The 22050-nt window shown below is 47.2% G+C and overlaps 1 protein-coding gene across 3 annotated transcripts in view; it reads right to left on the bottom strand.

Annotated features, from left to right (window-relative positions):
- The window catches only part of DGKH (diacylglycerol kinase eta), a 113175-nt gene extending 95417 nt beyond the window's left edge, over positions 1-17758 (bottom strand). For all 3 annotated transcript variants that reach the window (XM_081014659.1, XM_081014661.1, XM_081014660.1), the window contains exon 1: positions 17588-17758. In XM_081014659.1, coding sequence (XP_080870785.1) covers positions 17588-17743 — 156 coding nt within the window. In that variant the 5' untranslated portion in view covers positions 17744-17758. The remainder of the gene's footprint in view (positions 1-17587) is intronic.
- Positions 17759-22050: the final 4292 nt, after the last annotated feature.

The following is a 22050-nucleotide window of genomic DNA, read 5'->3' as shown; positions in this document are numbered from 1 at the left end:
GATTGGGCCGGATCCGGCCCCTGGGCCTTAGTTTGCCTAGGAGGACCTTTCGCCAACTTCACTCAATAAGACCGCTGCACCCGTTTCTGGATCAAGAGAGCTGGACTGCAGTGGTCCATACACTGGTAACCTCAAGCTTGCATTACTGCAGTGCTCTCTATATGGGGCTACTCTTGAGGTTGGTGCAGAGGCTGAAACCAGTGAGGAACGTGGGCGCTGGGCTGCTGGGGGGGAGACCACGGCCAGCAGATAATATTTTTTAAAGACAATAACAGGGTTCCTCTGGAGGACCTACTACATTTCAGACCGTAAGCAGCTGAGTCTAATTACTAGGATGAGATAGAAATTTCACCTCTGCTCTCCTCACAACATGACAGTGTTACTACCAGTAGGCACTTATTTTTGTTATCCTTCTTTCCGATTTTGTCTAGGCCACCTCCATCTTTGACTGCATACTCCAACTAAATGGGTATGAAGAAGAAGAAGAAGAGAAGAAGGAGGAAGAGGAAGAGGAAGAGGAAGAAGAAGGAGGAGGAGGAGGAGGAGTTTGGATATGATATCCCGCTTTATAACTACCCTAAGGGACGCGGGTGGCACTGTGGGTTAAACCACAGAGCCTAGGGCTTGCTGATCGGAAGGTCGGCAGTTCGAATCCCTGCAATGGGGTGAGCTCCCGTTGCTCGGTCCCTGCTCCTGCCAACCTAGCAATTCGAAAGCATGCAGTGCAAGTAGATAAGTAGGTACTGCTCCAGCGGGAAGGTAAACGGCGTTTCCATGCACTGCTCTGGTTCGCCAGAAGCAGCTTAGTCATGCTGGCCACATGATCCAGAAGCTGTACGCTGGCTCCTTCGGCCAATAAAGCGAGATGAGCGCTGCAACCCCAGAGTCGTCTGCGACTGGACCTAACATTCAGGGGTCCCTTTAGCTTTATCTTTAAGGAGTCTCAAAGCGGCTAACAATCTCCTTTCCCTTTCCCCCCTGCCCACAACAAACACTCTGTGAGGTGAGTGAGGCTGAGAGACTTCAGAGAAGTGTGACTGGCCCAAGGTCACCCAGCAGCTGCATGTGGAGGAGCAGGGACACGAACCCGGTTCACCAGATCCGGAGTCCACCGCTCTTAACCACCACACCACATTGGCTCTCAGTATGTATGTATGCAAACATGCAGTGCATAGCGCTTCAGACAAAGGATTGTTTTGAGTTGGCTATTCCAAATGGTTATCCTAAGAATCCTTTAAAAAAAAAAAAAAGACTAATCATTTGGTCTTTACAGAATCACAGAATTGCTTAGTTGGATGGTAACGTCAATGGTCATCTAGTCCAACCCCCTGCTATGCAGGAATCTCAACTAAAGCATCCATGACAGATGGTCATTCAACCTCTGCTTAGAAACCTCCAATGAATCATAGAGTTGGAATAGACCACAAAGGCCATCGAGTCCAACCCCCTGCCAAGCAGGAAACACCATCAGAGCACTCCTGACATATGGTTGTCAAGCCTCTGCTTAAAGACCTCCAAAGAAGGAGACTCCACCACACTCCTTGGCAGCAAATTCCACTGTCAAACAGCTCTTACTGTCAGGAAGTTCTTCCTAATGTTTAGGTGGAATGTTCTTTCTTGTAGTTTGGATCCATTGCTCCGTGTCCGCTTCTCTGGAGCAGCAGAAAACAACCTTTCTCCCTGGAAGGAGAAGGAGAGTCAACAGCAACCTTCCCAGGGAGTCCGCTCCACTGTCAAACAGCTCCTACCCTCAGAAAGTTCTTCCTGATGTGATGTTGGAATCTCATTTCTTGTAACTTGAATCCATTGGTTCAAGTCCTCCCCTTCACAAGATCAGATACTAAAAAGACCACCTGGCCAAATTAGGACTTGTGTTTCCCTTCCATTCCATCTCAGGGTAAATGGCTCTTAAAGAGTATTATCGGTTTACAGAAGCAGTTTGTTTTCACAATCCATTAAGGAAACAGCGGAAAAATAAAGAAGACACTTTAAACTCCCACCACTGGAACTGCCTCCCTAAAACAAACAAGGGTTATCAGCTTAGGTATCTCAGAACATGGAAGGAAACCTTTTGTGTTGTAGTTTAAACAGACACAACTCACGGCTTAGCAGAACCACAAAACCTGTCTTCCATGAACACGGTTTTAACAATGAGTCCGTAAGTGACTGTGGAGGTTTGCAATGGCTTTCTTCTTCCTTGCTTATCTTCACTGGTGAGCCACACTGAGCTGTCAAGATTTGGCTTTGAGTGCTGGCCGGACTGGGATTTGTGGTCGAACCCTCTCTTCACTAGCCACGAGCTGCAACCAAGAGCAAATGGAGGCTACAGCTCTATTCTGAACTTAAAAATGGACAGCGTAATGCTGGTGGTCAACAAAAGAGGTTTAAAGACTGTCTCAAGGCAAATTTTAAAAAATGTAGTATAAACACCGACAATTGGGAACCACTTGCCTGAGAGCACTCCAGTTGGAGAACAGCCTTTACCAAAGGTGTCATGGGCTTTGAAGACACTCAGGACACAAGAGCGAAATGTGCTAAGAGGAAGGCACGCTTGGCAAATCCACACCATGATCAACTCCCACCTGGAAACCAATGTCCCCACTGTGGAAGGACGTGTGGTTCCAGAATTGGCCTCCACAGTCACTTACGGACTCATTGTTAAAACCATGTTCATGGAAGACAATCTTACTCAGCTACGAGGGATCACCAAAGAAGAAGACAACTCATGGCTAATGAAATGAGAGCTTAACCAGGAGTCCCGTTTAGAAAGCCCAGCCTTGGCTTAGCTCAGCATGGTGTGGCAAGCTGCTCTCCTGTAGCCCACATATTTGCAGAGTCTCACTAAGCCACGGTTTGTAGGAAGATCAATGTGTTCTGGGGCTTAATTTATGAGGAGTTGAAAAAAATGTTTGGAATAACTTTTTTTAAAAGACCAGAGGCATTTCTGTTAAGCATTGTTCGCAGGGACATCCCGAAGGCCTTTAGGGAGGTATTCTTATATGCAACAGCCGCAGCTCGGACTTTGGTGGCAAAAGGGTGGAAGGAACAAGAAGCCCCAACAATAACGGACTGGCATTACAAGCTACAAGAATTTGCTGAAATGGCGCAGTTAACAAATACCCTAAGAGGCAATTCAAAACAAAAATTTATGGAAAAGTGGGATAGATATAAAACATATGTTCAAAAATACAGTAAAGGTTTGCTATCTATGTTAGCATTTGATTGACGTTGGAGTGAGACTGAGTTGAGAAATAAGACTAAGAGCACATATTGATATAGGAATGTATTAGAGAATATGTAAAGAAATATACAGTAATAAGAGTACATCCATTTGTAAAAAAGGAATGTACAACAGGAAAGACAGGAAGTCTAGTGTGTTGGTATGTATATGATTGGGGGGGAATTGTTTTTGTTTTTTTCTCTTTGTTCTTTCTTTTTTTGTTTGTTTTATTTTCTTTCTAGGTATATAAAATTTGTATATAATTTTTGTATACATGTTGGAAATTATATTATAGTAAGTCCTGTAATGTAATATGACAACCTTTACCGATGTAATATAAGAATGTTAACAAATAAATAAAATGCAAATTAAAAAAAAAAAGCCACGGTGTGACTTAATGTGCTGTGCAAACCAGCTGGCCATATTGGAAACTGAGATGTAGTGTCAATCTACAAATGCAACAATGGGCTGTTTTTCCTGTATTATACCATACCAGACTACAGGTGAGGAAACTGCGTGACTGAACGATTCCCATGGGAAAAAACCTCCCAGTATAAAAGCAACTCCCTCCTCCCTGGCGTATCAGTTTTCTGCCATGCATGGTTATTTAAATGGAAGAGCATTCAGACATGCAGTTTCTTCAGCAACAGTTGATGTGACACAGTCCATGAGGAAACCAGTGTGGTGCCATAGATAAAGAGAAAAGGAGGCTCCTTTGTAAAAGGGTGGGATAAAAACTGAACAAATAATATAACCCAGGGAAACTTGCGACCCACGGTTCTGATGCTTGTGAATGCTGGCAGTCGGTCTTCTCTCTAGGGCTCACGGCCCTTTCTGTTCTTCCCTCAGTGAATGGGGTTATCATTTGTAACCACCACTTTCCCACAACTTTTCTTTTCTTTGAAATTATATATATATATATATATATATCATTTGGATACTTTTAAATCATGATTCTGCCAACAACAAAATCAAGATTGCATTCTAAAAACAATCCAATGTACCTTGTGAACTTTAGAAAGCTTTTCTTCCAGGAGGAAGATTTCAGTTCGTATTCTTCTAAGGGGTCAACAAGAACTGTGGGTGTTACTAGTAACCACAAACACTCTGCCAAGAAAATGTCACTGCACTGCTTGACATAAACACACATTGAATAGGCTGCAAGCAAGATCACAAAATGTTCAAAATTCTCACTTCAGTGCACATTTAACATGGGGAATTGTTTTAAGCCCGTGACTTTCTGTAATGCAAAAGTCACGGCATCAATACGAGAAAGCAACACACACACACAAATCACTGAGCTCACTGAAGACAAAGACTTGGTTTGGACTTAGTGCCCAATCATGGCTTGGCTTTATACGAATGACTTGTGCCTGCACAAGTCTTACCCTCTCTCCCCTTCACTCAGCTCCCTCATGGCTTCCCACACCTTCCCTTTCATAAGAAAAGATCTTTTCCACAGTGAGAAACCACAGTTTGGTCTTGCCCCTTAAACAAGAATTACACACCAGGATCAATCAGTGCTTTGCCATTCTGCTTTGGAGGGCATAACCAAACTATGGTTTGCTGTGAAAGAAAGGTTGCTGGGAGAGGGACCAAGCCAGCCCAAGGATCACTTGTTGTTGTTGTTGTTGCTTAGTCGTTTAGTCGTGTCCGACTCTTCGTGACCCCATGGACCAGAGCACGCCAGGCACTTCTGTCTTCCACTGCCTCCCGCAGTTTGATCAAACTCATGCTGGTAGCTTCGAGAACACTATCCAACCATCTCGTCCTCTGTCGTCCCCTTCTCCTTGTGCTCTCCATCTTTCCCGACATCAGGGTCTTTTCCAGGGAGTCTTCTCTTCTCATGAGGTGGCCAAATATTGGAGTCTCAGCTTCACGATCTGTCCTTCCAGTGAGTACTCAGGGCTGATTTCCTTAAGAATGGATAGGTTTGATCTTCTTGCAGTCCATAGGACTCTCAAGAGTCTCCTCCAGCACCATAATTCAAAAGCATCAATTCTTTGGTGATCAGCCTTCTTTATGGTCCAGCTCTCACTTCCATATATCACTACTGGGAAAACCATAGCTTTTACTATACGGAGCTTTGTTGGCAAGGTGACGTCTCTGCTTTTTAAGATGCTGTCTAGGTTTGTCATTGCTTTTCTCCCAAAGGATCACCAAACCATGCTGTGAAACAGGCCAGTTTCCTAAAAACTGTTCCTCTTTGAAGTATTAAGAAACAGAAATCTACATGCTCTGGATAAAACATAGCGACCGCCTTGAAACTCTTTCCCTGTATTTCTGTTTTATTTTGCTTTCGAAAATGTTTTTTGTGGGTCTTTGGACTGAAATAAAGAATGGTGTGCATAAACCAGGCCAACTTCTTAAAAAACAGGATGACGTGTGTGTTTGTATATGCTGCTCCAAACTGTAATGATCGGTACTTTCCCTTCTGAGAGTTCACCAGATACAACCCAAATATCTTGTAGTATAGATTTGCATGCAAAATGACAGGATATTTCCCCCTTTTAAAGAATGTAGTATTACAAGACACCAAATTATGCACAGGACCAAATTCTGCAGTTATTTAATGTGCTTACATAGAATTGTGACATACATGCCTAAGATACACGCTGTACTCAATTCTCTGCAGTTAAGCTGCTTTGCTTCTGCTTATAACGAAGTAATGCCCTGCACAGTACCAATATACTAGGCAGTTCTAAAAATCACACATTGCCACTGCTGGGGCAAACCACCAAACCCAATTCTTGGACACTGAAAAATAGGACCAGATTCAGATATGGCTTCACCAACCCACAAGCCCACCCTTTCCCCAGTGATAGCACTTTGTGTCTTGTCCTCAGCCTCAGGATTGCACAAAATAGAAAGAAAGAGCAAAGGAAGTGTTTTGCTCCTGTAGCAGCTCTGAAACCAAATTAATTCCCTCTAGGCAGGGAATGGATGGGGTGGAACAAGGTTTTGGGAAGAGAAGCGCAGGCAGAGGGTTCAGCACGAACGCTCAGCCATGCCATGCTAAAAGCTTCATCCTACTCTCACTCCATAAAACACGGCCAAGACTCACATTCTGACACATAGATCGCAATAAACATTGGAATTGCATTTTCTGCATTACTGTTGTCAAGGAAGAGAGGCCAGATGTCTCTAATTTTGGATGGGGTTACTCTTCCTCTGGGATGCGGGTGGTGCTGTGGGTTAAACCACAGAGCCTAGGACTTGCCGATCAGAAGGACGGCGGTTCGAATCCCCGCAACGGGGTGAGCTCCCATTGCTCAGTCCCTGCTCCTGCCAACCTAGCAGTTTGAAAGCACGTCAAAGTGCAAGTAGATAAATAGGTACCACTCAGGCGGGAAGGTAAACGGCATTTCCGTGCGCTGCTCTGGTTCGCCAGAAGCGGCTTAGTCATGTTGGCCACATGACCCGGAAGCTGTACGCCGGCTCCCTCGGCCAATAAAGCGAGATGAGCGCCGCAACCCCAGAGTCGGCCACGACCGGACCTAATGGTCAGGGGTCCCTTTACCTTTACCTTTACTCTTCCCCTAAAGAATCAGGTTTGCAGTTTGGATGCTATGACACCTTCTTTTTGGAACGGCGTCACAAGAAAGGCCCACTTGGTGCCTCTCTGAGCTATTCCTTTGGGTTCAAGCAAAGCCATTCTTATTCCCCAAAGCCTTCTTATTTATTTTAATGCATAGCTTAAATCATGGCTATTCAAAGTAAGGCCCGGGGGCTGGATGTGGCCCAATCACCTTCTAAATCCAGCCCGCGGACGGTCCGGGAATCAGTGGTTTTTTACATGAGTAGAATGTGTCCTTTTATTTAAAATGCATCTCTGGGTTATTTGTGCGGCATAGGAATTTGTTCATATAATTTCCCCCCAAAATATAGTCCGCACCCCCCCAAGGTCTGAGGGACAGTGGACCGGCCCCCTGCTGAAAAAGTTTGCTGAGCCCTGGCTTAAATCATTTTAATATTGCATTGGGATTTTAGGTGGTTGTTACAGGCGGGTTGTATACTGAAAAGAAAATCATTAAATGCAATGGGTCAAATCCAACGAAATCAGTGATAGCCAACGTGGTGCCCTTCTAGATGGTGTGGGACTGCAATACCAATTAGCCCAAGCCAGCAATAGCCAACCGTCAGGGATAATGGTAATTGTAACCCAACAACATTCTTAAAATTGCCTCATTTTTCTATATAAAAAAGACTTCAATGTACATGTTCAGAAGATAGGAGGTGCTCAGAATTTTATTCTCACTGACAGTGATTTTAGAACTGATAAATGTTTTTCTTTTAAAAAGGAACACAACAAATGTTCACACATTTGTCAAATAATGTGATATTAAGATCTCTTCTACTGGACAATGCCATCTGCAAAGGCACCACCATATGGCATTTCTCAGCTATGATTAACTGTATCAAAGCAGCTAAAAATAATATCTTCCGACAGTGAACCTGCAAAACACACACACACACACACATATATATATATATATATCCCCAATTGCAAGCTAAGGAATATATTCTAATATGCAGAAGTGCTTCAACTAACAATATAAACAACCACAGCCAAGAAAAACAGTGAGTGCATGTTTTGGTCCCTATTTTTAGCTGCAAGACTAGCCCAATCCATTTAATTAAATTCTAAATCAAGAAATGGGTTTACTTTCTAGATTGTGAAAGTGAGTCTTAATGTTTTTAATTCAAACATAAGACACTATCTTGGGTGAAAGAGCTCTTCTCCAGTGATCCTTCTCTCCAGTGGTTTCTTGTAACTGCAGGCCAACCGCCAGTGAAAAAGTAAACTCACAACCGTCCAATGGGGTGCTCTCCCCAGGGAGGTCTGCCTGGCACCTTCATTGTACACCTTTGGGTCCCCAGGCAAAAACGTCCTTCTTTAACCAGGCCTTTGGCCGATTCACATCCAATGCCCTTTTAAAATGCGTTGGGGAGGGGGGGATTATTGGGTGGCCCTTGTTTTTGTTTTTATTATATATTTTGTGTTTTTAATATTGTGATTATGTTGTCGGCCGCCCTGAGACCTGCAGGTATAGGACGGGATACAAATTTAATAAATGATGATAATAAACTAAATGAGTGCTTTCTAACCAGATATAAGTACTTTTGAGTTATGTACCACGAGTAAATAAAGTATTCGCGAGTAACTCATTCCAGCTTTGCTCTTTGACAAAGTTATATCGATGAAATGAAGTGTTGGTACTATTCTGGTTTCATCCTCATCAGGTAAAGGATGTAATATGGACTTCACACAGAGCCACTGTTATCAGGAATCTTGTTGCACCTCCACAATGCAAACCTTTACAGATGTACAAAATTCTACACTCATTTCCAGCACATTTTGAACTGTCAGAACAAAATAGTTGTATATCCTGTTTCCCCCCCATCTTTTCTGCTTCTTCTACCTACATCATGACCCCTGAGTCCAGCACTGAGTTGGAATCTGACTCGGCAGAAGTACCAGATGAGGAGGTAGACCAGATTCAGGGCTGTGAGACTGCTGATGCAGATTGAGAAACCGGTGGGCTTCAAGCGGACAGCAAACCCAAAGAAGAACCTCGCGTAGAACCAGGGCCTTCAGCGCTGAACTCTCACAGGTGTCTTGCCTAAGCTGATGGAACCCAATGCCTTCCACAGCACCATACCAGTGCGTCTGGAGGTCATGGACCAAAGGACGAGCGCCTGCCTTCAGTGGAAAAAGGCTTCACAAGGCTCAATTTGCTTCTGACCTCTGTCGGAGGAAATTGCTCACTTCCAGCTATCTGTGGTTCTGCAACTCCTGGTTGGCCTTGCCCTGTGGGACCCAGGACATCTTGCTCTGATCCGCTGAGTCCAATGCACAGGAAATGTTTTTGCCACATTTCCTGTAGCAGCTTGCCCTCATTAAAAGCATAATTAGACAAAAGTTGAGCAGGGAAAGGAGAGAAGAAGGGAGGCAGCCTGGCTGGCTGGCTGGCTGGCTGGCTGGCAGGCTTTCAGAGACATGTCTTTCTTTTGGCCAGCAATGGATGCTGTAGGCCTTGCAACTGTTTCGTAAAACCTTGACTGGAACTGCTCTAGCAAAGTGGCACATCTGAAACACTGACTGCAGTCCCTTAGCGTCACAGCGTCACTCTCTGTTGGCAGGAGAGTCGCTTGCTTCTATTTTATTGCATCATGCGGTTGACTGGCAATGAAGGGTTGGAACTAATGCTAGCCCTACTCAGAGCAGACACTCTCAAAATTAATAGGCCCAAGTTACTCATGCTTAATTTCAATAGGACTGCCACAGCCCAAGACATTTGTATTTCAGACTGAAGTTACTGTAATGGAGTCATCTTATCAAGTACAAACAAGATTCCTCACTAGAAAAGCAGATGCACTTTGAAGAAGAAGAGTTTGGATTTGATATCCCGCTTTATCACTACCCGAAGGAGTCTCAAAGCGGCTAACATTCTCCTTTCCCTTCCTCCCCCACAACAAACACTCTGTGAGGTGAGTGGGGCTGAGAGACTTCAGAGAGAAGTGTGACTAGCCCAAGGTCACCCAGCAGCTGCATGTGGAGGAGCAGAGAATCGAACCCGGTTCACCAGATTACGAGTCCACTGCTCTTAACCACTACACCACACTGGCTCTCTTTGTGCGTGCTCGTGCCATTTACTTCTGAGACTCATAATTCTGAACCATATCTGGGGAACCATTGGCTTCACTGGCTGGAACTGATGGAATCTGGAGTCTGACAACCAGTGGAGCTTCTGGATGGCCACTGTATAAGATGGGCCTTTGGCTTGAGGTCTCTTCTGATGCTCCCCATCCCTGATGTACTCCAGCCTGTCCCTTTCTCAGCTTTCCTCTCTTTGAGCCTTCTCCTCCCACATCCCCTTTCTGTTGGCCCACCTTGGTGTGCCTCTCCCCCTGCCTTTGCCCACCCTGCTCTCCCCATCTCTATTCCTCCATAGCTACATTCTCTTGCTTCCTGGCCAGGGCTGAACTGTGTGACCAGCTCAGAAGCCCTCTGGCAGGAGGCTGGCAACATCCAGGAGAAAGAGCTGAAGCACACCTGTGCCAGCAGTGCCTCAATGGGCAGAGGGGTAATGTTGGGTGAGGTGGGGTTAGAGAGAGACAAGGTCTCAGGCCTTGGGAAGGGTACGAAGGGGGCTTGGGAGGAAATATGTGTAGGTCATACTTGGGACATATTTATTTTGGGCCAACCATTAAGGATCCAAGCAAAATAAGAGTCAAGCTGTTGAATACAGTACAGCGGTACCTCAGGTTAAGTACTTAATTCGTTCCGGAGGTCCGTTCTTAACCTGAAACTGTTCTTAACCTGAAGCACCACTTTAGCTAATGGGGCCTCCTGCTGCTGGCGCACTGCTGGAGCCTGATTTCTGTTCTTATCCTGAAGCAAAGTTCTTAACCTGAAGCACTATTTCTGGGTTAGCTGAGTCTGTAAGCTGAAGCATATGTAACCTGAAGCATATGTAACCTGAAGCGTATGTAATCCGAGGTACCACTGTATGTGGAATGTCCCAGAGAAACTTTTCATGTACAGAGGTAGAGCTGGGTTATCCTCAGTGTACAGGTGGAAAACCATGTGATTTGATGAGGTTGAGAGAGAAGTTTCCCCCTATGGAAAAACTAGACAAATGTATTTAGTTCAGAAGACTGAGAACAGCAGAGACTTAGTGTGCCATGAAGGGATGTTAGTGTGATCATGTGCATCAAAGGCAGCAGAGAGGTTAAGGAGGGTGAGGACCGCATGGTCCCCTTTGGATTTTGCTTTCAAGTCACATATTTTTTACTCCTTGCTCATCCTTTTGCAGTGCAAAAGCAGGCTCAATGAGTTTGAAGGACACTCTTGGATTTGACCATAAAAATATACAAGTGGAGACTTTAATGCATATGCTTGTATTGCACAGAGATATTTTAAACCAGGTTATTTTTACAGAGCTCTTAATAGAACACGAATGTTAAAAATAGAATTAAAAATCCTGTTTAAATCAAGTACATTGATAGGAGCATTTTGATATGGATATGATTTCTATAAAATCCAATTATTTTATTTTTAATAGAACAGTGATTCCTGTGCACCTTGCTTCTACTGTTAATTTGAAATTGCGAGGTCCAGGATCTGTAAAGATGAATTCTGTGTGTGAACAGAAGTAGGTGTGTCACAAAGCCATTAGTGTCAAAAGAAATAGTACCGTTTCTACCAAGGTATCCCTGTTGCCATACGTCAACAAAAGTTTCAGAAATCTCTCTTCTGTATCACTATAGAAAGGACAGATTAACAGAAAATGAATATCGCAATCCAGCTGATATTGGCCGTGTTAAGTTGTGGGTGAACATATCAGACGACACAGCGATTCTTCAAACAGCTCTTGTTTATTCCGAGGCCAGAACAGAACTGAACTGAAGGGTTCAGTCAACCTGCTTATATAGAGCTCCAGTACAACGTTACTGTAGCAACTTTCTAAAACTATCCAATCACTGAACGTCACTTTCGATCCTTCATTTGCATACAAACTATCCAATCACTGAACATCACTTTCGATCCTTCATTTGCATAACTATCTACAGTATCCCCCTGCTGGCCCAGGGTGAGAACTTCAGTACATAACAGGCCACAAACACAGAATCTGCCTTTATGAGTAACCTTGTTATAAGCGACCACCAGGGACTTCAGTTGGCATCACTTGAAATCACAGCTCACTAAAAGCATTTTTTCAGGGGAAGAGGCACAGGTTTCATTAAATAACTGGCCCTAAAATGTTTTGTTTGCAAAAGAGAATACCCCATGGGAAATCTGGAGTTCCTAATTAGTTGCAATTCCCTTCTGGAACCTACCCAGAAAACCTACCCTACTCTTGTCCATGCCCAATACGACATCCAGCTCTGGAAAATAATAATTGTCTAAAATATCCTGAAGAGCTGTTTCCCAAAATTGATTCTTACCCAGTTCCCATATAGCACAACACAGGAAAATGGTCAGTTAATAAAATGGTCAGTTGCACTTTGTTAACTTAACTGTGCACATTCTACTGCTGTCTTAATTGATAGCCACATACCGTATTTTTCACCCTATAGGACGCACCGTCCCATAAGGCGCACCTAGTATTTGGGGGGGGGGAATAAAGGGGGGGTTATTTTTTTTCCCCAGGCGCGGGGCTGGGGTGGGGGAAGCCCGAGCTTCCCCCCCCCCCAGCCCCCAGAACAGGCAACTCTCCGCAAGCCGGGCTCCCGCTCCAGGGATCACTTTGCTACTGAAAATCTTTAGGACAGGTTCAATCAGCTGTCCTCCCTTATTATAAGCAAACTTCATCAATAGCCCTACAGCAATGACTTTACGATCTGAAAATAGAGATGTGTGTACTTTTGTAACCCCAGAAAATCTTTAATAACAGTAACAATTTTTAATAGCCACGTTAGAAACTCATATATATATCCAGTGGTACCTTGGGTTAAGTACTTAATTCATTCCGGAGGTCCGTTCTTAACCTGAAACTGTACTTAACCTGAAGCACCACCTTAGCTAATGGGGCCTCCCGCTGCCGCTGCGCCACCGGAGCATGAATTCTGTTGTCATCCTGAAGCAAAGTTCTTAACCTGAAGCACTATTTCTGGGTTAGCGGAGTCTGTAACCTGAAGCATATGTAACTTGAAGCGTATGTAACCCAAGGTACCACTGTATATATAATCTAATCACCAAATGGCACCTTAAACCTAGGTGACAGTTGCCACAGTGGACAGGAGCGCCATTTGTGTGGGGCCAACCCCACCCCCCATTTTCAGTAAGGGGGCCAGGCCCCATCAATATTCCACAGCCCATGTGGCAGGAGGAGGCTGGACGGGCCTGCCACAACTGCAACGGGCTCCATTGGACAGCAGTGGGAAGACCCAATGGAACCCGTCGCTGCAGCAAGAGCCAGTCACAGCCTCGGCAGGCTTCCTCCCACCTTGTGACATCACACGTTCTGGGCACCAACAATGCTGGGTGTAACCCGACATGCCTGACAGTGGAATGTCTAGACACCATTTCCCCCAATATTGTTTATTATCGTTATCATCATGACTGCAGTCATACCTCGAGTTGCATTTGCTTTCCGTTGCGTTTTTTTCTGGTTACGAACACGGCAAACCCAGAAGTGTTCACTTCCAGGTTCTCCGCATCGCGAATGTGCAGGAGCAATCTGTGCACATCGCGCATGAGCACTCTATCGCGTCACGCGCAGAAGCAGCGCTCTACTTATGGACTTTTCGGGGTGCAAATGGCACCCCGGAATGGATCATATCCATAAGTAGAGGTACCACTGTACAGTATAGCACTTTATATTTTAAAGAAAAAAATCTCAAAACAGTTTACAACATATTAAAATATCAAATAAAGCAATCCAGAATAAAACCAATTCAAGCTTCAATAAAAGTTTTCTCTAAGTGACATTTTGCTTAATAATAATAATAATAATAAATATAATAATAATAAATATAATAATATAATAATTATATTATTATTACCCCAGTTGCCAACCTGGCATCCAGAGAACTCAACATGGTCACAATTGGACCTGTGCCAGTTGCAAAACACTCCTGGCTAATTTCTAACACTGCCATAGGTTTCTGTGCTTTCGATTTCACAGCCACACTAAACCATTTCCATGAAAGGGATTCACTGAAAAGAACACCCAAATATCTAAATGATATATAACTTGCTGATCTAAACTCCATTTATGCTCAAGAGAGAGAGTGTGTGCATTTTAGGACGGTTTCTCTGGCTGGTTGTCCAAAGGCACTTTTCACCATGGGCGACCAAAACAGAAAGTATGGCGATACATTGCAGGCTAACATTATGTCCACATAAACTTCCATGGACTACAGTCTGCTTCATCAGATGCACAAAGTGTAATATTCAGTTGCATCTATGCACAGGGTTTGGGGTGGGGGTGCAACTGTAAAAAGTGAGGTAAGAATGAAATTAAATGAAGAAAAGTAGAAATGGTGAAAATTACGTTGCTAACAATGGCCATTGACAGAACAAATCACAGTTGCTCTTTTATCACACAGACATCCTAGCCTTGGTGAGCCACTTAGCAGATGCACTGTGATATTTGTCTCTATTAAGCTTAGAAGTGATGAATTCACAGTTCTCCCTTTAAAGTTCCTCTGTTCTAGGAAGTTCAGCCACAGAATGTCCTGGAAGCTTGAAATGCTTGTCCACCGGTTTTGAAATGGCCATATCTGGTGTCAGATTTATGTCCATTGTTATTTACATACAGACTGGTCTGTCTGTACAATTTTTATTGATTGATTGATTGATTGAATTTATATACCGCCCTATACCCAGCGGTGTTGGGGAGGTTCAATGTAAAACACAAAACGACATTACTAGCTCATGTTACGGGCAAGCACTCTTCATGCATTTTCACTTGTGACGCACAAAAAGGTTTCTGAATTTGCCACACCTATCATGTAAATGTAACGCTATCACACACAATGCTGGTTCTCCGTATTGCAGCAACATTCATAGATGCAGTTACAGGTGGGTAGCCGTGTTGATCTGACATAGTCGAAACAAAATAAAAAAATTCCTTCCAGCAGCACCTTAGAGACCAACTAAGTTTATACAGTGGTGCCCCGCAAGACGAATGCCTCGCAAGACGAAAAACCCGCTAGACGAAAGGGTTTTCCGTTTTTCGATGCGCTTCGCAGGACGAATTTCCCTATGGGCTTGCTTCGCAAGATGAAAATGTCTTGCGAGTCTTGAGATTTTTTTCGCTTTCCCCCCCCCTTTTTCTAAGCCGCTAAGCCGCTAAGCTTTTAATAGCCGCTAAACCGCTAATCCGCTAATAGGGTTGCTTCGCAAGACGAAGAAACCGCTAGACGAAGAGACTCGCGGAACGGATTAATTTCGTCTTGCGAGGCACCACTGTAATTGGTATGAGCTCTCGTGTGAAGGTATCTGAAGAAGTGTGCGTGCACACGAAAGCTCATACCAATAACAAACTTAGTTGGTCTCTAAGGTGCTACTGGAAGGATTTTTTTAATTCATAGATGTGTACAGCTAAGCATAGGCACCAGGTCCCAGGGGTCCTGGGTGCCGTGGCCCCCCAACATTTTGAATAAGGGGGGCAGGGCACCCACAAAGTGCATCACTGCATCATCACACACAAACACCAGCGTGTGTGTGCTACGTCACCATGCCCTGCCATGTGCGCGAGTGACGTCGACACACTGGGGGACATGATGATGTAGTGCGTGCACATGCGGAGGGGGGGCGTAATTGCTTGTCCCAACCAACCTTCAGTATATTGACGAATACAGTGCACTGCCCAAATACCTCATGATGTGCAGGCTGCATATTGAGGGAATAACTGGGACCCCTGGCAACTTTTTTGGGGGGTTAATGCATCTCTGTGTGCATTAATATTCCACACTGGACTCCCCATCGGTGAGCAATGTCACTGTGAACGTTGCTCAGTGACAAGGACTCGGTGGCAGAGGGCAGGACGTCACACGGGATGTGGAAGCAACATCAAGCGATGTCTCCGCAAGAAAGTTGAGCGAGGTCTTAAGAGTTCACATTGGGCAAGGTCTCAGACCACCATGTCGCCATTTGACCTGCTACTAGAAGTAAGGTAAGGTAAAAGTAAAGGTAAAGGTACCCCTGACCATTAGGTCCAGTCGTGACCGACTCTGGGGTTGCGGCACTCATCTCGCTTTATTGGCCGAGGGAGCCGGCGTACAGCTTCCAGGTCATGTGGCCAGCATGACTAAGCCGCTTCTGGCGAACCAGAGCAGTGCACGGAAACGCCGTTTACCTTCCCGCCGGAGCGGTACCTATTTATCTACTTGCACTTTGATGCAATTGGCAGAATTCATATTGTCCCACATGGTTAAAGATATCTGTTTGACCGGAGAAAAAGTAAGTGCCATAGTGTAATGGTAAAGGTAAACGGACCCCTGACCGTTAGGTCCAGTCATGATCGACTCTGGGGTTGCGGCGCTCATCTCGCTTTATTGGCTGAGGGAGCCGGCGTACAGCTTCTGGGTCATGTGGCCAGCATGACTAAGCTGCTTCTGGCAGACCAGAGCAGCGCACAGAAACACCGTTTACCTTCCTGCCAGAGCGGTACCTATTTATCTACTTGCACTTTGACGTACTTTCAAACTGTTAGGTTGGCAGGAGCAGGGACCGAGCAACGGGAGCTCACTCCGTCACGGGGATTCGAACCACCGACCTTCTGATCGGCAATCCTAGGCTCTGTGGTTTAACCCACAGCACCACCCGCTAACTACCCCCCACCTTAAAGTTGAATTCACACGCCACAAGTCCTGCACTAGCCTGAAAGGAGCCACCCCCATGTTTGGCCACTTGCAAAGGAACATTTGTGTGTGTGTGTGTCCACCCCCCCTTATATCAAGCTATTTCACTCTCCAGAGTTTTAATGTGCTTTAAGAGATGCTTTGACCTGGGGAGAAAGCAAATTCCTGTCCCTGAACTTCGAGGGCTGGTTATTTTTTTCTTTTTTTGGGGGGGGGGGGAAGAACACGACAAAACAAGATAGGTGCTAAGTGTTCCTGGAGGGATTTTTTAATCTGAATTATTTTATTCCTGTAGTTCAGGATAGTCCAACAGGTAGATCGTGATCTACCGTTAGATCACTGGTAGGTCATTGGCTCCCCACAAAGAAGCTGAACAACTGTGGCTCCCCTAAAAAAAAACCTCAACATTTTACGCCCTCCCTGAAAAAACTCAACAACTTTCACCCGAACCCCCCAAAAAGCGGGTAGGTCACTGCCAGTTTATAACTCTGTGCCATCCAGGCGCCTAGGAGAAGCGGGCTGGGGGCGCGGGGTTCCCCGGGCGACTCTTGCGAGGTTCTCCGCTCTTTTCCGGCTCCGCAGGGGAGAGGAGGCGGCGGGCGGGGATGGCGGAGGATCCGGCGGAGCGCAGGGGGAGCCCGTTCCTGGGCAGCTCGCCCTGTCCAAGGCCGGCGGGGCAGCGCAACCAGGAAACCCAAGCCGGGAGCGGCTCCCTGCGCGCGGCGATGCCGCTTCTCCTCCCGAGCAGCAGCAGCGGCCAAGATCGTCGCTCCGCCACGGCGGGGGGAGAGACAGATGTGGCCGCAGCTGGAAGGAGGGGGAAGGGATGCGATGGTCCAAGCCCCACCCCGGCCAGGAAGGAAGGCAGGCAGGCGGCGGGGGGGGGGGGGAAAGAAGGGCTGATCTGAATGGAGACGGCGAAGGGGGACCCTCGATGGCAGCAGCAGCGCTTCCTTTCCCGGCCTCGTCCGGGCTCCGGACCCCCGGGCGGATCTGGTCCCCGACGCCCACCCCACTTTCCTTCCCCCCCCCCTCCGCGCGGCCGCCCACCTTGCTCCGGATCTGGCCCGACGTGGAGACCTTTCGGATGAGCTTCTGGGGCGCCTCGTGCTCGCCTTCGCTGTCCGACGACTCGTCGGCCGGCCCCGACGCCGCCTCCGCCTCGCCTCCTCCGGGGTCCCCCGGCGGCGCCTCCACCCCGGCCATGTTCCCCCCGGGCGAGCGAGCAGCGAGCGAGGAGCAGCCCACGGAAGGCAGGCAAGGCAGGCGCGCCAGCCCGGCTCAGCCCCGGAGAGGAGCCGCTGCCGCTGCCGCCGCCGCCTCCGCCTCCGCCTCCCGCCCGCCGCTCGCTCTTCCCGGGGCGGAGATAGGGGAGGTGGCGGCGATCAAAGCCAGCAGGCTCCGCCGCCGCCCCAGTCCCGCCCCGCCCGCCGCCATCTTCCGAGGCCGCCGCCGCCGCCGCGCACGCTCCGCGGCTCCCACCGCCGGCTCCTCGGAGGGGCGGACGCGCCGGGCCGGAGCCCACGAGGCCGGGGTGGGGGTGGGCGCAGCCTGAGCTGCTCTCTCTCTCTCCGCCTCGACGGGGCGGGGAGCACGGAGGGGGGAGACTCGGAGTGGGGAAAGGCTCGTGCGCTCCGGGCAGGCGGAAGTTGCCGGGAAGAGGGAATCCCGAGGGAATCCCCCTCCGAGCGCGCGGGGCTGAAGTCGTCTCAGGTCCGCGGGGGGGGGGGGCACATTGACGACTGGGCGCCCTTTGGCCCTTCGACGAGCACCGTCGGGCGGGGTGGGCCAGCCCCAAGCGCCGGGGGTGCCGGACGGGCGTCCGGGTTGACCGGCATCGCGGGGCCGTCGGTGGCCCTCGAGAGGCTCGGCCCTTTCGCGACGGCCCTCGTGGGAGGAAGCTCCCGCGCTTGGAGCCACGTTCTCAGGGGGGTAGAAGCCCCAACGGGTTCCATCCCGATGTGCCGGGTGACCCTCCGCAGTCCGGTATTCACGAGGGACGGAGCGGGGACGGCGTTCTCACGTGACGCGCGTCCCCAGAGCGGAGCCTCGCTGCTCCTCTGAGCCGAAGCGCAGCGCGCGGTCCGCGGATCCTGAGCTGCGCGTTGCCTCTCTCGGAAGGCAAACAAGAGGAGCTGCAACTTCGGGGCACTTTAGATGGGATGGGAATTCGGTCGCTAATTGCTTTAACATCTTAATTGGATTTTGTATTATAATTACTTTCTCAATGATCTGAAATCTGATGAAAGTTAAAAGGGCTGAAGGAGGTATGCTGCAATTCTCACTATCATTATTACCATTTATAATATATAATGGACTATGATCTATCAGGAGTACTTTTGTAGAAACAGCTAAGTTGCCTGTGCCACAGAACTAGCTTTTAGCAGAACTTCCAACACTTTCCTGATTTGCTTTTGACCGGCAGATAATTATGCCGCATTTGAGCAGGAGCAATCCATGCAACATCTGTGCTGGTTATTCAGGAGGACATGCCTTTGCAGCTTTAGTATTAGCAACAATTTTAAAAGGTGTTCAAAGCACAGTTTTTCTTGCTGGGCAGACGAGAGGACCTGTGACCCTCTGTTGATGGGCATCATTTCCCACCACCCCAGACCATAGATGATGGGAATTGGACTTTTAAAACCCAAAAAGTACTCATTAATTCTGCCTCATCATCCTGGAGAAAAGTGACATTTGGGTTGCCGCAGGGTTCTGTCCTGGGCCTGTTGTTCAACGTCTTTATAAAGGATTTGGATGAAGGACTTGAGGGGCTGCTCATCCAATTTGCAGGTGACACCAAACTCGGAGGGGCAGCTAATGCCGCTGAAGACAGAATCAGGATTCAGGACGACCTTAACAGTTTGGAGAACTGGGCACATAGCTGACAAAATGAATTTCAATAGGGGCAAATGTAAGGTTCTGCACTAAGGCAGGAAGAACCAGATGCACAAATATAGGATGGGGGATGCCTACCTTACTAGCACGTGAAAAGAATCTTGGGGTCTTGGTGGACCACAAGCTTAAAATGGGTCATCAGTGTGATGCGGCAGCAAAAGAAAAAGGCTGGTGTTCTAGGCTGCATCAACAGAAGTATAGTGTCCAGGTCAAATGAAGTAATAAAAGGTAAAGGGACCCCTGACCATTAGGTCCAGTCGTGGTCGACTCTGGGGTTGCGGCACTCCCCTTTCTTTACTGGCCGAGGGAGCCGGCGTACAGCTTCCGGGTCATGTGGCCAGCATGACTAAGCCGCTTCTGGCGAACCAGAGCAGCGCACGGAAACGCCGTTTACCTTCCCGCCGGAGCGGTACCTATTTATCTACTTGCACTTTGACATGCTTTCAAACTGCTAGGTGGGCAGGAGCAGGGACCGAGCAACGGGAGCTCACCCCGTCGTGGGGATTTGAACCGCCGACCTTCTGGTCAAATGAACTAATAGCCCCACTTTGTTTTGCCTTGATCAAACCCCACCTTGCGTCCTGTGTCCAGTTCTGGGCACCACAATTTAAGAAGAATGTTGAGCAGAAGGAAATTGTGCAGAGGAGGGAAGCCAAACCTTATGAGGAACCGTTGAAGAAGCTGGGTATGTTTAGCCAGGAAAAGAGAAGAGTGAGATATGATAGCCATCTTCAAATATCTCAAAGGCTGTCACATGGAAGAGGGAGCAAGCACGTGTTCTCCTGTTCCAGAGGGTAGGACTTGAGCCAGTGGATTCAAGTTACAAGAAAGGAGATTCCAACTAAATATCAGGAAGAACTTTCTGACAGTAAGAGCTGTTCAACAGTGGAACGGTCTCCCTCTGTAGGTGGTGAACTCTCCTTCCTTGGAGGTTTTTAAGCAAAGGTTTGATGGCCATTTGTCAGGGATGCTTTAGCTGCAATTCCTGCATTGCAGGAGGTAGGACAGTTTTGTATCAGGTGATGCAAAAGATCTATTATGTTAGTATATGGATGCAGTACATGTTGCTACTAACAACACAGGGAGATGTGGCCGAGAAGTCTTAAGATGCTCTTCAGCTTGGGTCCCCTGGATGTTGCTAGCCTACACCTCCTGTCATTTCAGACCATTGGCTAAACTGGCTGGGGATGATGTAGTCCAACAATATCTGGGGACCCAATACAGAAGAAAACTGATCTCAAGCCAAGTTCATATGTATGGATGAGTGTGTTCCTGTTTGGTGCTCCAGTGTCCCAGAAAGCTGTCTGTGGACAAACGCCGACCTGAAAAGCAGGATGAGCGCCGCACGCCATAGTTGCCTTTGACTGGACTTAACCGCCCAGGGGTCCTTTACCTTTTACTTTTCTGCTCCAATGTCACACTTACAGTAGGGAAATGTCCATTGTGAAAGGAAGTATGATCTGGCAAAGGAGAAACCACAGGAATGCATTGCACAAGTAATGGTAGCAAATTAATGCCTTTCCATGTTATGTCTGAAGCAGACATCGCATATTAGGCAGAAGTTTGGCTATCGTTACCCACTTTCAAGACAGGGCTAGTCAGTCCCTGGATGGATGAAAATCCACCCCGAAGCCCCATGCCTGTATCCCTGAGCTCCCTAGAGGAAAAGGGGGGCTGTAAGTAAACATTTACCTGAAACGGGAACATTTAGTGGTATTACAGGCTCTGGGAATCTGCTATAACAAAGTATGTTTCTGCTCTAATTTAACATAGCATTAAAAAGCATTTGGTGTCTGTTTTTGCTGCTAACTGCTTGAAGAGCATCACACAACTATTTTCTTCGGTCGGTGTGGGGATTTTGGAAACTTCCATAACTTCTGATTACCACATGGAGCCTCCAGGGAATCGTAGCACAGCCCTGCCATTCACAAGACTGGGTCATAGATCGCCTCTTTCACAGCTCCTCTATAGCATCTTTCACTTGCAGTTTATATTTAGATTTAAATTGAGAGTAAATCCAACCACCTTCAAATTTGTTACTGAACAAATACTGCTTTTGCAAAATGTAGGAAGACTGAAATCAGGAATTTATGATTAACTTCGGGTGAAACTTTAGTGCAAGGGTAGGCAACCTAAGGCCCAGGGGCCAGATATAGCCCAATCGCCTTCTAAATCCGGCCCGCCGACAATCTGGGAATCGTGTTTTTACATGAGTAGAATGTGTGTTTTTGTTTAAAATACATCTCTGGGTTATTTGTGGGGCATAGGAATTTGTTCATTTCCCCCCAAAAAATATAGTCCGGCCCACCACATGGTCTGAGGGATGGTGGACCGGCCCACTGCTGAAAAAGGTTGCTGACCCCTGCTTTAGTTCTAATCTTCCCTTATTGACTCCACGTTCAGGACCGATGCTCAGTGGACATCCTTATTCACAGTCTAGGCTTATGTCATGAAACTGAGAGCTGAAAAGCAGCAGATGGAAGGAAGGGCAGTTCCCCTCCACTCTTCCTGTTCCTGCCCAGCTCCCAGCAGCAGGTCCTACAGACAAGGGAGTGCGCCTCATAGTTGCATCACCGCAGCAGGAGAGATGCCGGCTGTGGGTCTCTTGGTGCAGTCTT

Source organism: Podarcis pityusensis, assembly GCF_964106645.2.
Source record: "Podarcis pityusensis genome assembly, chromosome: 7".
Lineage (NCBI taxonomy): Eukaryota > Metazoa > Chordata > Lepidosauria > Squamata > Lacertidae > Podarcis > Podarcis pityusensis.
This window is presented reverse-complemented; position numbering and strand designations above follow the sequence as displayed.